At 47.5% G+C, this 14,685-nt stretch overlaps 1 protein-coding gene across 2 annotated transcripts in view; it reads left to right on the top strand.

The window, feature by feature from the left end:
* Positions 1–3,989: 3,989 nt before the first annotated feature.
* The window catches only part of ZC3H7B (zinc finger CCCH-type containing 7B), a 61,283-nt gene continuing 50,587 nt past the window's right edge, over positions 3,990–14,685 (top strand). For both annotated transcript variants that reach the window (XM_065409810.1, XM_065409803.1), the window contains exons 1-2: positions 3,990–4,195; positions 11,908–11,968. In XM_065409810.1, the coding sequence (XP_065265882.1) occupies positions 11,916–11,968 (53 nt within the window). In that variant the 5' untranslated portion in view covers positions 3,990–4,195; positions 11,908–11,915. The remainder of the gene's footprint in view (positions 4,196–11,907; positions 11,969–14,685) is intronic.

Raw genomic sequence — 14,685 nt, 5'->3', positions numbered from 1 at the left:
TCTGGCTGCCTCAAAAGCTTCAGGTGTAGACAGCACCAGAAAGGGCTCCTGAGTCTGCAGTACCAAAAGGTGCACACCGGTCCTTCAGGGATTGGTATCAATGGACCCTTCCTGGACTCCCAAGTCAGCAATCCCCCCCTGGTTTATGGACTGTGTCTAGGAGTGCCTCTTCTTTGAGTGCACTTCTGAGATATTGCCTCTGCTTGGTGCCTTCACTGTCGACTTCAAAGCCCCAGTACTGAGTCTATGGGAGACTTAACGTTGTCTTGTCTTAGGTATCGGCAATGAGGATCTGCCTCTGGATTCCGTCAGAACAGGAGGAGCACTCCTAGATGATTTGGACATGCTCAGTACCTATTCTGAGCAGGTTCCTATGGCAGGTGAAGCACAGACACCATAAGCGGGTACTTGAGTCTGCCAGCCTTGTCCTTTTTTTATCCAAGTTTGAACCCTCTATAAATGTCACATTTGTCACTCATATGTGCCTATCCCAGACACTTAAGGCGGCTGGAGTGTTGGTTGCTCACTGGCATAGACTTGTTACATGAATGACAGGCCTTGAAGCCAGGAAAATGATGCATTAGTCTGGTACCGAGCCCGGTACCCAGCCGCTAACTGATAACTCCACTCTAGAAAATTACTATCCTTAACTTATTCTTATATCTAAATAGTACAAACACATTACCCTAGACTGAAAAGTAACTCTGCGGGTACTATATACACTGAAAGAGGGAAGACTTGCAGATATAAAGATTGGAACTCCAACAAAGCAAGGAACTGAGGGGATCTGGGGCAGCACAGCCCTTTATACCTCAAGCAGTTGTATGAGGCACCAGAGGGCACTCATGCTGCCCCAACAGGTACCGCTGAGGAAAAAATCTGCAACAACTGTGCATGAGGTGTGCTCATATCTACAGTGAAATGGACATGTGCAATCACTCGACAAAGAACTCACAATTCTGGGAACCCCAGCAGATTGTCACAATGGGACATTGATTGGATTTTAGCCATATGAATGAGAAGTATAAAGCAACCAGAAAGTCAGGATCATATAGCAAGAGAAGCATTGGTAATGCCGTCCTAAGAGGAAACCAGGAGAGAGAGGGCTTATTTTGGACAGAATGCTGGCTGGAAAAGCAGGCTTGGAAATTGTGAGCAAGGAAACTGCCTACTGTTGTTTGATCTTACTGTGTTGAGGGAAACAAGATTTTGTGAACATTCTTATATAACTGTGTTAACATTAGGGATGGGGGTAGGGGGCTGTACCACTTTAACTGCACTGTTATAGATTGAGCAGTACAACCTTTGTGTGTATAGATAATGCCTGAATAGCCTTCCCTGCTGACTGCTGGTGGTAGAATCTTGGGGTTAACCAATGGGGAAAGACATGATTTGACCAAGTTGGAGCAGTACACATTAGGGCATGTGACTGTTAGATACACCTTGCTGTTACAGGCAAGGGTTGTTGGAGGAGCAAGTTAGGACTCCCACAGATTGCAGTTGGGTATTTCCCTCTTGAAACTGAACATTCTTGTATGAAAAATTTAGTCCTTATTCCAACCTAGTGCATGGGCAGCTGGAGGATGAGTTTAAACTAGATTAATTATTAGGCAGGTTGTCCTTTGCTTTCGTATGGGTCGCAAGCCAATATCTAGATTGTTCAACCATCTTACTGCTGCATCATCAAGGGCAGCAAGGTGTTGCAGTCCACCGTCCAATCTTCTAATTGTACACTTCTCCACCACATGTGTGGCCATTTGCATCGCTGCCCCATGGTCACACTGTGAAGATTGGACTAAATCAAATTTCTGCATTCTGGCAGCCGCTCTAGCTGTTCCAGTCAGCAGTCTGTGAAGCCTAGTTCAAGATCTACATCCCTGGTTGCAAACAGGTGGCTGTAAGTTGGGGCTTCTGAAATTCATCAGTATGCCTGTCTCTCTATCCCACAGTTGCTGCCACTCTGTGAGGACATAGTTGTCGGCCTTGATATTCTGTTGTTCATCCAAGATTGGCACTGGCCGGCAGCCATTGGCTATGCTGCATTGATGGCCACCGCAAAAGGATGTTGCAAAGTTAGTTGTGCCAAGTCAGCAGGAACTTCAGGTGTAGGTGTTTTCTTCTGGAAGTGGTCAGATCTTCTGTGTTGCTTATTTGCGCCTATTGGGACCACTGTCAGCCTTGTGTGCAGCAGGTTGTTTTCATCCACCACAGTCCCTCTGTGCAGTTTTAAGGGTGATGGCATCTTGGCAAAGTTTTGGGGGAGCTATATGAGCCAACATATAAATTAGATGTTAATATGTGGCTAAGTCAGCCACTAATGATATGTGTTCATCTCCGAATCAATGAGATGTGTAGCCAACTTCTGCCCCAAACTGCTGCACAATATTCCGCTGGAGCAAATACCAGCACCAAGAGGGACTGAGGTTCATAAAACATTTGCTTCTGCTCCCCAGAAGATTCCTGCTAGCTTCTGGATCAAGACAGTGCAGATCTTTAAGTGTTCTAGATGGAACAGGTATCATAGAGTGTGGTCCAGTTTGACTCCTAAATAAGTGACAACTGATTGGAAAGGGAGTAGACAATCCACAACACAGACTGTAAGGGATTGATTAGCCAGGCAATTGTTCAGATGGAAGGTTGTGGCCCCTGTCTCAGACTCAGTGTCAGTTGCCCGAGAGGCAGGCGGTGAGTTGGGAGTACTGCTCCTGACTAGCTAAGAACTGTGCACAATCTTTTAGTGTTTAGGCCCTTAACCCTGCTTCTTTAACCCCCACCCTGTCCCTCTTGTTGTTTTACCCACCTGTTATGTCTTGTCTTTTCAGAATTGGTCCAAAGAGAAACATCTACCACTAAACAATATTGTTGAGAGGAAAAAAACGCCAGCGATATTAGATTAAGCCCCCATCCTGGAATTGGATCCAAATGGAATTCACTGTAGATAGTGGTGCTCCACATGGATGCAGGGTTCTGCCTGCACAGAGCTTTATGTGGGATTAGGGCCTAAACTGGAAATATGTATGGATTTGAAAAAGCAGCAAAAAGTATTTCACAGCTGATATTTCTAGCAACAATCAGTCCCCACCAGAAGCCAATTAGAAGTTTGAAAATAACTGAAATTGGATATGTTGCTTGTGTCTTTTGTACTGAGATAAAGAGTTTAAGAGTGTAGTGTAAAGGAGAGGTTCTAAACCTTTTTCTTTCTGAGCCCCCCTCCCTCCAACACACTATAAAAACTCCATGGCCCATCTGTGCCACAATAACTGATTTTCTGCATATAAAAGCCAGGGCTGGCATTAGGGGGTAGCAAGCAGGGCAATTGCCTGGGACCCCATGCCACTGGGGCCCCCACAAAGCTACATTGCTCAGGCTTCAGCTTTAGCCCCGGGTGGTGGGGCTCAGGGACCTGGGCTTCAGCCCCATGTGGTGGTAGGGATTCAGCTTTCTGCCCTGGGCCCCAGCGAGTCTAATGCTGGCCCTGCTTGGAGGCCCCCCTGAAACCTGCTCGAGGCCCCCAGACCCCTGGTTATGAACTAGGTAATTGCCATCTCTAATTTTCATGACCCTCATCCTGCAAACAATTTAGGCACCTGCAGTTGCTTAACTTCATGCATATGATAGTCCCAGTGCACACAGATATGTAGTGATGGTCCTCTTAGGTGGCATACTCTCACTGCTGACTTCAATGTGATGCCTTACTTGCATAAAGTTACTCAAGTGTGTATGCAAAGATTCCAGGCCTATGTTATTGTACATGTATTTACTAAAAAGAGCAGTAAAAACTATTGAAATCGGTGATCAAAATAATATCAACCGTAACAAACACTGCGATCATTTGCGGTAGCAAGAAAGTTGTCTTGGTAAAAATCGAATAACCGATTTCCAACGCCATGAGGGAAGGGTCTATTTAGGCGAACCCGGTTACCACTAGGACCTAGAGGAAGCTCAGGGAAGCTGCTGTTACTGCTGAGGGAGGGAGAGAGAGAGACCTGGAAATGAAAGTAAAGAGACCAGGAGGCACATGGAGGGAGCTGCAGGGGCAGCAGATCCGGAAGCAGAATGCTTCCTTCTGTAATTAAATAGCATTTACTATTATTATTACTAATTGTAATAATACTCTAATAATATCTCTAGTAATATAATACCATTTATCAAGGAAAGTTATACATAGTGTGAGTGGGGGAAAACCCAAGCGGAGGTGAGTCCTTTATTATATTTTTGGATTTTTTTTCTCTAACTCTAGACATAAAAGGGACAGGTCTGAGAAACAGGAAGAAAAGCTAAATATTGTTTACACTAGCAAAATCTCCCCTTCCTAATAGTAACTAAATAGAGGACATGTTTTGCAGTAGCAAAAAACAAGTTGAGAAAATGATTTATTTTCGAGGCCACCTCCCACCAAAAAATGTGGGGCTTGCAGGAAATAATTGTTAAAGATCCTAATCCCCTCCTTTGGAAAAAAAAATGCAAGTGAAGTTTAAAAGTTACTAGCGAGCTAAAAAAGCCCCTAGGGTTGATGTGAACACTGGATAGTAATTGGTTTTATGTTGGTGTGGTTTTAAGATTGCAAAGCTTTATCCTTCTCTGTGTTTTGCCTGCAGTTTTCCCTCTTGTGGGTATAAGCCCCATGAAACAGCAAAGAAATGCTTGTGAAATAGCTTTTCAGATGTACGTTTCTCAGGGGTTGGAAAGTTCATCAAATAAGAAAGGTTGTTTTTATTCTTTGATCCTTTTTTATGGTTTCTGGGTGGACGGTTGGTTTTAAAAAAGGGGGGTTAAGTTGTCTCCCAAAACTCTTGGAAATAGGTGATTTTTTGTTGTTGAAATTTTCTGGGAGTTGTTTTTTAAGTGGGTGGGGGAGCTGGGCGATATTGGCGATGGGAGAAACCTCCCAGCAATAGGGAGAGCTGACTTTGGGGTGATCAATGCCTGGAAGACTAGACGGGAGACGTTTGTAGCTGCCAAAGGAAGGCGGCGCTGCCTTAGCGCATGTCCCCGGCCGAGATGCTCCTGCCGCCCGTTGCTTCTGCCAAGCGAGCCCGGGGATCGGCGGCCTACGGCTGGTGGGGGAGGGGAGAGGCGATGACTGTTCCTGGGAGATCAAACCAGGCTATTTTGCTGCTAGGGCCCTCAGTGGGGCAGGGGAGTGACACCGCCCCGAGGAGCGGGGAGAAGGGCTGCAGCGCTTGTAATACAAAGGAATGGCTGGGGGGAAAAAACCCTGCCCCTTTGGGTGCCTGTTGCATTGAAATGCCACCCCCTCAGGAGATGCACAGACCCACCGACTGGGGGAAACATCACTCAGTGCAGGTGGGAGCCTGCTATAAAGTGGGGCAAGGCCTGAGCAGGGGGTGGCTTGGTGCGCTGGCTGCCTATCCAGCAGTGTGTCTAAATGGCATTATTGTGTGTGTTTTTAAATATGGGGGGAGGGCGCACTCAGGTGGTAATGATGACCTCGGTGGCTTGCAGCTTTTCTAATGGGCATGGCGGGAAAGGGGATGGAGGGGTGGTAGGGTGAGAGAGGGTGGCCAGGCATATGGGATGGGGCATGTTAGAGGGGATGGGGGTTAGTCAGACATGGAGAGGGGGGCATGGGATAGATAAATAAAATAAATTAATGGAGATATCCTATCTCCTAGAACTGGAAGGGACCTTGAAAGGTCATCGAGTCCAGCCCCCTGCCTTCACTAGCAGGACCAAGTACTGATTTTGCCCCAGATCCCTAAGTGCCCCCCCTCAAGGATTGAACTCACAACCCTGGGTTTAACAGGCCAATGCTCAAACCACTGAGCTATCCCTCCCCCCATGAGGGATGAGGTGGTCAGGCTTACAGGGTGGACATGGGGAGTTGTCAGGCATGGGCCAGGGTGGAGAAGGACTGGGGAAGAGTTCAAGCACATGGAGCGGAGGACAATCAAATGTGCAGGATTGGGCAGAGCTCTTTGGTATACTGGATTATGCAGAATCTTCCGCATTTGAGCCGAATTAGGGTGTCTGTTTTGCTGCACCAAATCTAGTACAGTTCTGCAGGTTAGCGACTCCTTATCTAAATACTCTGTGCCTACTGAAAGCTAGGAGTGAGAAGACCATGAGTTCTGATCTCCCCTCTACTGATTGCCATTTATATTTTAATGCATTTATAGCTCATAATACTGACCAAAGCGTTGTGACCAAACCCTGGAAAGCAGTCAAGTATTAGCCTTCTCAATCCCCATTTTTCAAATAAATTCACAGAAACTTTGCACAGACAGAATTGGGAATAAAAACCAGATCTCTAATATGGCAGACTCAAGTCTTTTCCACTGAGTCATACTGTCTTTCAGACTGAATGTGCCAAATCTGTGTGCTTGGGTTACCCTGTCTAACCACTAGACCACATTTCCCTCCCAGAGCCAGGGACAGAATTTAGGATGTGTGGTTGCCAATGTTTTGCTGCTGTCTAGTAAATAGTTTACACACATTTTGCCAAGGAGTTACAAAGTCCCCCTCTAGTGGTTAATCCACACAGATGGAAACAGTTAACTTCTGTGCCTCAAGTGGTAGAGGTCTGTGCAGGGGATGTGAAGGCCCAGGGTTTAAACCTTGCTGCTGATTCAGTCAGAGGGAGTATTGTGTTGTTGCACGTGGTATAGCATGGTTTTCCATTTTTCTTTAAAAAAACAAAACTAACTTATTTAATTAAGATGGTGTGAACACATCCTTTAAAACAGGTTTTATAATTAAAAACAGTTATCTGTCAGTTATGGTATGACATGCTACAAAATCCAGGTGCTTCACATATTGCTTGTTTGTCATGCATTTGGATTGCTGGTGTTCCACATTAGCCGGTTTGAAGTTTGTGAGGCATAGGATGGGACGTGGCAGGGGGGATTGGGGAATAGTCAGGCTCACAGAGTAAGTAATGACAGCGGGAGATGGAGAAGTGGTCAGATTTGCAGAGTGAGGGGTGGCAGAAGGGGTTGGGGATGTAGTCAAATGTGGGAATAGGGGAGTGGTCAGGCAGGCAGGTGACAGCCATTATGGAGGGAGAATGGGGGAGTGGTCAGCTTCATGGAGTGGAGCAAAGTGGAAAATGCTGGTGATCCTTGTTCAGTGAAAGATAGTGGAAGGAGATGGCATGTCTGAGATATGTAACGGAGTGGGTAGTATTGCAGGATGGTGGGCCACAGGAGGACTGTTCTTGTATGTGGGGTTATATAAAGCAGGGATGGAGGCACATGAAAAGGTGTGGGTGGGCTCAACAGCAAAGGAAAGTCATCAGGGTCAGCAGTAGAGGAGGTTGGTTAATCATGTGGGATAGGAGGGGTACAATTAGGCATGTAGAGCACAGAAAGGCCAATGAAAGGGCTGGCTATGCCTGCAGTACAGAGAGGTAAGAGCACCTCTCAGGTACAGAGGATGGTGCAGAGGAGACAGTATGCAGGATTCAGCAGGAGATAGTAGTCTTTTATGTGGGGTTATGCAGTGGGGATCAGTGGTCAGGTAGGAGAGTCACAGCAGGGATAGATTAGGCTGGTGAGTCATCAAAGTGAGGAGCTCTGGAGGGGAGTCATGTGGGGTGTGGCAGGTTAGATGGGTGTGGGGGAAGCAGGGGTGGTGAAAATCTGAAATGAGCTCCAAGGGGAGCTGAGTGAGTCTGGGGGATCAGAGAAGAGTTATGGAGCCTTTTCCCTGCAAAGTCAGTGGCTCCAACCAGGCCTCTGGTCAGTAATGACATGGGGTGCAGATTTGTTGTGGCATTTTTTTATCAAAAATCACAGAGCAGTCATAGTAAATTTAGTAAAAATCATGGGCTTAAGGGGAAATGGCATGTAAAGTCACGGATAGGAGTCATGAGGTATGAGTCATGACAGAGCGACGGCCAGACCAAACCTGAGCGGCACTGTGGCTCTGTTTCCCAGGTTGCAATGCCCTGGAGCAGGGAACCAGACCCAGCCCTGTGGGACAGGAGCTGCTGCTTCAGAGTGAGTGTGGAGCAAGCTGGCTCTGCAGTCCCTGTGCCCGGGACCTGGCCAGGATTAGGGTTGCTGTGCCGGGACAGAGGATGCTGCTGTGTGTTGTCAATGCCCCCTCGCTCCCGTCTGAAAAGGCACAGTGTCCGTCACATTGTCACCACTGTAACAATCCTGCAGCCCTAGTAGTGACTGAAAGTCATTCTCAGAGTGAAATAGGTCAGGAGTCCTAGTCCAGTTCTTGTTGTAACCTTTGTCCACCCCACATTTGGCCACTTCGCGGGGTGTCTGAGCAGGAAGGCTAAGGATGTAATAGAATGGAGGCTGAACTCCTCTTCCCCCGCCAACTCCTCCTACTGGTCCCTTGAGAATAGGGTTGATGCAAGTGGCAGAGGTTGGGTTAGGTGATGTGTACAGGAAACTTTCATAGCTGCTGCTCATTCTGTACTCGGTGTGTGGGTAAACAGGAGTTCAAAGTGCTGCTACAGCATTTTTTTGGCTTGTTGCCGCTAGCTTTGCAATGACCTGCCAATGTTTGATTGCTCTCACCATGGTCCCCAGTGGGCCAAGTGTATGGGCAACTGCTTTATTTTCATATCCTTTGCCCACCCCTGAGATAGAACAAACTCTTTGGCCTGAGGGCCACATCTGGGTATGGAAATTGTATGGCGGGCCATGAATGCTCACGAAACTGGGGGTTGGAGTACAGGAGGGGGTGAGGGCTCCAGCTGGGGGAGTGGGCTCTGGGGTAGGGCCAAAAATGAGGAGTTCAGGGTACAGGAGGGGGCTCCGGGCTGGGCAGGGGGTTGGGGTTCAGGGAGGAGGGTCTGACTGGGGGTGCGGGCTCTGGGGTGGGGTTGGGTGTGCAGGAGGGTGCTCTGGGCTGGGACTGAGGGGTTCAGAGGGCGGGAGGGGGATCAGGCCTGGGGCGGGGGGTTGGGGCACAGGAGGGGGTCAGGGGTGCAGGCTCCGGGTGATGCTTCCCGCAAGGAGCTCCCAGAAGCAGTGGCATGTTCCCCTCCAGCTCCTACGCAGAGGGGCAGGCAAGCAGCTCTGCGCACTGCCCTGTCCGCAGGTGCCGCCCCTGCAGCTCCCATTGGCCGCGGTTCTAGGCCAATGGGAGCTGCAGGGGCGGTGCTTGCGGCAGGGGCAGCGTGCAGAGCCCCCTGGCTGCGCCTACGCCTAGGAGCCAGAGGGGGGGACATGCCGCTGCTTCCAGGAGCCACGTGGCGCCATGGCACATGCAGAGCGAGGCAAGCCCCTGACCCCGCTCCCCAGCTGGAGTGCCAGAGTAGGACAAGCCCTGGACCCTGCTCCCCGGCGGGAGCTTGAGGGACGGATTAAAATGTCTGAAGGGCTGGATGCGGCCCCTGGGCCGTAGTTTGCCCACCCCTGTTCTATCTGATATGGCCAATAACTCCCTCTTCCTCTACATTCTCTCCTCTCTGGATTTTTGTGATTCTGTGTTTTCTAGCCTTTCTTGTTGCTGCTTCAGTGTCTCTGGTGGTAGCTTCTCCACTTCCTCTCTCTCTCTCTTTGTCATGTCCCTGAAGGTTCTTTGGCTAGGGGTCTTTGTCTCCTTCTGTACTTCCTCCTTGGGTGACCTTATTCTTTCTCATCACTTCAACTATGTGGATCATTCCTAAATCTACCTCTTCCTGACAACAAACGAAACTCTTTGGCCAAAACTCAAGTCCGTATCCTCCCCTCTCCAAGCCTTCCCTTCTCTATCATGGTTGATCATCCCAGCCTTACAATTTCATTGTTACATTTATCTCCTCTCTCTCTTGCCCTACACCCAGGTTGTTGATACCTGCTTCCCAACCTCACCTTCAAGGCCCTGCCCAGCTCGGCACCTGCCTGCATTTCTTCTTACTCTCCCTCTGGCTCCTTTTGTTCTGCTCAAGCTTCCTGTTTCACTGCTCCCTTTGTAGCCATCTCCAGCTCTAGCTTTCATACCGTCTTCCACTTTCCCCTGGAACAGTCACCTCATTTGCATCAGGCATATTCTCCCTCCTCATCCAGATCCCTTATAAAGCTGACCTTCTTCCACAGGTCCTAGTAAAGAGAATCCTCAAAGAGATTTAAACTATCTGCCCCACTTTACCCTCTGATCCCTGGTGTGTTACATATCTGAGCACTAGTGTCTATCCAGTCTTCCAAGGAAAGACTCCTTGGAGTAGGGGCCATGCCTTTCTCTGTTTTTCTCTATGCACAATGCAGAGCATGGTGAGGGGCTTCAATAAATGATAATGGTTAGATTCCGCTGCCATTTCTTGCTTAGACATCAAGGGTTTAATTCTCATTTACTGTAAGGCTCCTTCAACCTGTTCTGGTTTTAAAATAAAGAATACAGTACTTAAAATGGGTGGAAATGGCCTTTAATGTAAATAAGAAGTAGGCCATATCTCTTGGAAGTTTTGATGTGGACTTGAAGGGGTGACCCCCCCCCCCCCATAACCTTTTCAGTGGCAACCCTAGACTGGGAGTATAAATCATGCCTTGAAGAACGTGATGGCTTGAATTCCACCTCACTTCCCTGTTTCTAATCTCACTCTGTTTATCTTCCTCTTCCCCTCCCCCCGCGCACCAGGTTGAACACCTTTCATGAACATGGCTTCTCTATGTCAGTGTGGATCTGTGGGCTTCAACAGATCTTTCCTGGCACAGAATTCCAGGGTGCCTCCTATCTCTCTCTGCTACTCCTATGCTCTTGCTAAGATAGCAGTGCGGGTGTGGCGAGTAGGCTATTCCTGGTTTTGCACCAAAGCTGCAGCAGATGGACAATGCAAATGTAACTGTTTGAATCTAACCCATTTCAGTTGAGAACAGGGCCTTCTAAGTCTCACTCTTCATAAATCTAAGGTAGGGGGAATATTGGCCCCTTTGTATGGTTAACTTGTTTGCATTCATAGAGTCATTGAAAATAGGTGAAAGAGAATGGATCTGGTCTTTTTCCATCCTTGGCCAATGCAGGATTGTTCTCTACATTGGCTTCCCCTAGGCTCTGTCCATTCCATGTTAAATGATGGGGCTTTCACCACTTTCCTTAGGAGAATATTCCATAGTCTAACAGGTGTCCCCGCTAGGAAACATTTTCCAATAGTCAGCCTGAAATTCTCTTTGCCCAGTTTCATCCTTGTACTTTTATTTGTAACACACAAATCAATTCCTCAGCTGCCATGGTGCTTACATCTTTCAAATACTGTAGGCAGTTTACCTATATCCCCATGGTATCTGAACCCCGCATTTTACACCAGGTTAAAATCTAACCCAGATAAGTAGTGATCAAAGTTGCTTATCATCTGATGGTGGCTTGGTAGCCTGCATTAAATTAGTTAGTGGGGGGAAAGTCTGAGTTAATTTTCTAGTGAACAACTGCCATCACCATTTTCACTAATTGACTTCCTTGCTGGCCAATGGCATACCGTGACATTTTTAGTCAGGCAGGCACTTCTACACTTGCATGCAAAATTGTATCCTTGATGTGGTGTGACCTCGCACCTACGGTGCATGCAAGGTCATGCTGTGCAGAAGATGCCAAATTGTTCTTCAAAATGGCATCCTCCATGTGCATTTGGGGGCTGGATGGAATCCTCCTGCAGGCATGGCTGGTCCTGGGGAATGCCATGCATGTATTGCGTGCACAGACAACATGCTACTCTTCTTGGCAATCTAAGCAGAGAGATTGGACTGAATGGGCCAGTGGGAATGAATTCCTTTTCACCCCATTGGGTGGTCTCCTGCAAATCAACATTGTGGCATATAGGGAGGGGGGAGATGCATGGGTGGCAAGTTTGCATTGCTGCTGCCTCCCACGCTGTAGGTAAATAAAATATTTTGGTGTCTAAGGCAGTCAGTCTGGAACATTTTGCTAGTGCTAGATTCACTTAAATACTGCACTGCTACTTTGACACTAAGATCTGTAATAACTGGCTTTGTCTTTTTCTCTCTGCAGACGCTATAATGGAGAGACAGAAAAGGAAAGAGGAAATAGAGAAGGGACTTCAATTCATTCAGTAAGTCAGCAGGTTCACTGCTATTTTCTTTGGACTTTGGAGATAGTCCTTACAACATATGGTATAAGGAGAAATAACATTTTCTTTTCATTCTGTTCACTAGTCCAGGGCTGATGCTCGGAAAGGTCCAGAGAGCATTTATCCTGATCCTTCCAAGTGTTGCTAGTCCTGCAAGAGTTCCAAACTTAAAATGGCGTCATTCCAGTTCCCATCTTGGTTTTGCCCACTACTTCCATTCCAATGTGATCTTAATAGCCAGTGTAGCAGTAGTAATAATAATAGTAACACTCTGCACTTCTTCAAAGCCTTCCTTCTGAGGATTTCAAAGCATTGGTCAAGCATTGATAATTTAAGCCTTTCACTACTTCAGTGAGATAAGTAAGTAGTAGTATCTCCATTTGAGATATGAGGAAACGAAGGCACAAGAGGTGCCAAATGTCAGAAAAAGAATTCTGATCCCTTAACTGCCAGTCCTGGGATTTAATTTCCAGACCATCCTTATGTGACTGTCCACGGACTGCTAGAGTTTGAGATGAAAGTTTGTACAGTGTTTGAAAGCTAGGAGTCTTAGTTGCTTTTACATGGAATACAGCTTTGTATTCTTTCTCCCACAGTTGAGTTAGCAAATGCTGTAAACTCAGGTCAAAATTCCAGTGTGTGTAAGAGAGAAGCAAGGTGGTAATGAGAATTGTGTTGGTGTAATGGAAAGCTGAGCGGGCTAGTTCTCCAATAGCACGTAATATGTATTTGTACTTCCGATGGATCAATTTGTGAGATATAGGACTTTAAAACCGTCGCTGGTGCCTTGGCCTTACAGTGCTATTTTGGCCCTAGTTCTGCCAGACTCAGTATGTGGGGCTAATGATGCTTACCTGCTTCACAGGGGAAGTTGTGAGGCTTAATTTGTTCATATTTCTAAAGTGCCTTGAGATCCTCATCTGGAAAGTGCTGTAGAAATGTGAAGTAGTATTCCTGAATCTTGGAGCAGTGTAAGTTTCATTTAATGGCTTGGTTCGAGGGATCACTGCGGAGGAGGGGCTTTCAAATTTTAGTGGCCTGATGATTCCCCCGCCCCCACACACTTTACTTATGAAGTCCATGAAAATTCTTCTGGCTAATTTTAAGGCGCAATAACTGATGAGCTCTAGAAGAGAGTCCGGTGTATCTGGCTAATGAGATGATTATGATGTAGTGTTCCAAGGGTGGACAGGGGTTAGAAAGGTATGGGGGAAATTAAGGGCTTTTGGGGGGGCTTGGCATTCTCTTCCCTGAAGAAAAGAAACACTGTGGATCTGGGCTTTGGTGCGTTGATCAAGGGGAGGGAACATGGTTAAACAAAAGACACTTTTTATTGAAGGTGACTGGATGATCTAAGGATTGGGTTTGGGATATGGAGTCTTTCACCTCTGGGTCACTTGTTCTAGTCTGGTCCCATCTTGAGAGTGACCAAAAGTCCTTACTGTCAGATTGCTGTTTGGTCTGTATGAAATGGCGTTATCTCAGTCCTGTTGTGGGACATGTGTTCTCACCACATTAGCCACCCAGCACTACTGGCCCCCTGGCTGGTGGTCTCTGCAGAAAAGGCAAGGATTGATGGCCTATGGAGCCAGAGCTCCTGTGAGGTGCTCACCCCAGGGGAGGGTTTAGATCAGAGTTCCCACCAGGAACTTTTCTTGCGGCCACAGCCTCCTGGGCTTGGGGTGGGGGGGAGGCAAAGTAGCAGCCACTCCCCCACCCTGTTGCTCCTGGATGCCCTGCCTTGGTGTTGGTTGGTGGGGCCGCCAGCAGGGGTTGGGCCCTGCCCCCCTTTGGAGATACCTGGGACAAAACGCTGGAGGAGCAGTTCTCCACCTTCCCAGGGGTGGTGGAGCTCAGGCTTTGGGGTTCAGCCCTGGGGCGGTGGGCTGGGTGAGGGGCTTAAGGTTCCAGTTCCGGGCTCCAGCTGTGCAGCAGCAGGCCCCAGACTCCGGCGGCTGGGCTTCAGGCTCTAGCCCCCCCCGCTGCCTCCCTTGGCCCCCCATCCAGGGATTAATCAGTCTCTGGCTTGCCAGGGCTGCTGTGAAAAGTGATACTTGTATGTGTGTTAATATCACTTTTCACAACAGACTTACTAGCTAGCAATAAATAAATTACAATGATTTGGATGTGTATATGTGCATATTTATTTGGTTTTCCTAAAGCTAATTAAGTATTTTAGGAAAAAGTGTGAGAGTGGCCACCACCAAGAGTTCGTGGCCACACTCTGAGGCCACCAAATATTTTGTCCTGAGAACCTTTGGTTTAGACCCTTTGTCAGGGGGAAGCGTGGAAGAAGCTTGCTGTGCTCTGGCCTTACTTGTTCTGTTGCTAAACAGAGGAATTCAGCGTTCTGAGACTACCGATCCAACATCTTTCACTGGTGCCAAATTCTCTTAAAAATTGATGTTGTTTTATAAAAACATTTTATCATGACAATATCTGTTCTGATCATAGATTGAAACCTGGCTATCTGAATGCAGCCCCCAGAGCAGCTGGTTTGCATAGGGAATAGCCATGAAAATGCAGTCTCCTAAATTAGTCAGATTGTAAACTCTTTGGGGCAGTGACCATCTCTTGTTGTGTGTGTCCGGTGCCTAGCTCGGTGGTGCACTGATCTCTAACTGGCCGCCTTGGCATAACAGCAATACAAGTAATCGATAGTAAATGTGGAGTAAATGCGTAATGAGATCCATAACGCA

The sequence above is a fragment of the Emys orbicularis genome, chromosome 1, assembly GCF_028017835.1.
Source record: "Emys orbicularis isolate rEmyOrb1 chromosome 1, rEmyOrb1.hap1, whole genome shotgun sequence".
NCBI classification, from domain to species: domain Eukaryota; kingdom Metazoa; phylum Chordata; order Testudines; family Emydidae; genus Emys; species Emys orbicularis.
The sequence above is the reverse complement of the archived record's forward strand: the minus strand, read 5'-3'. Positions and strand labels throughout refer to the sequence as shown.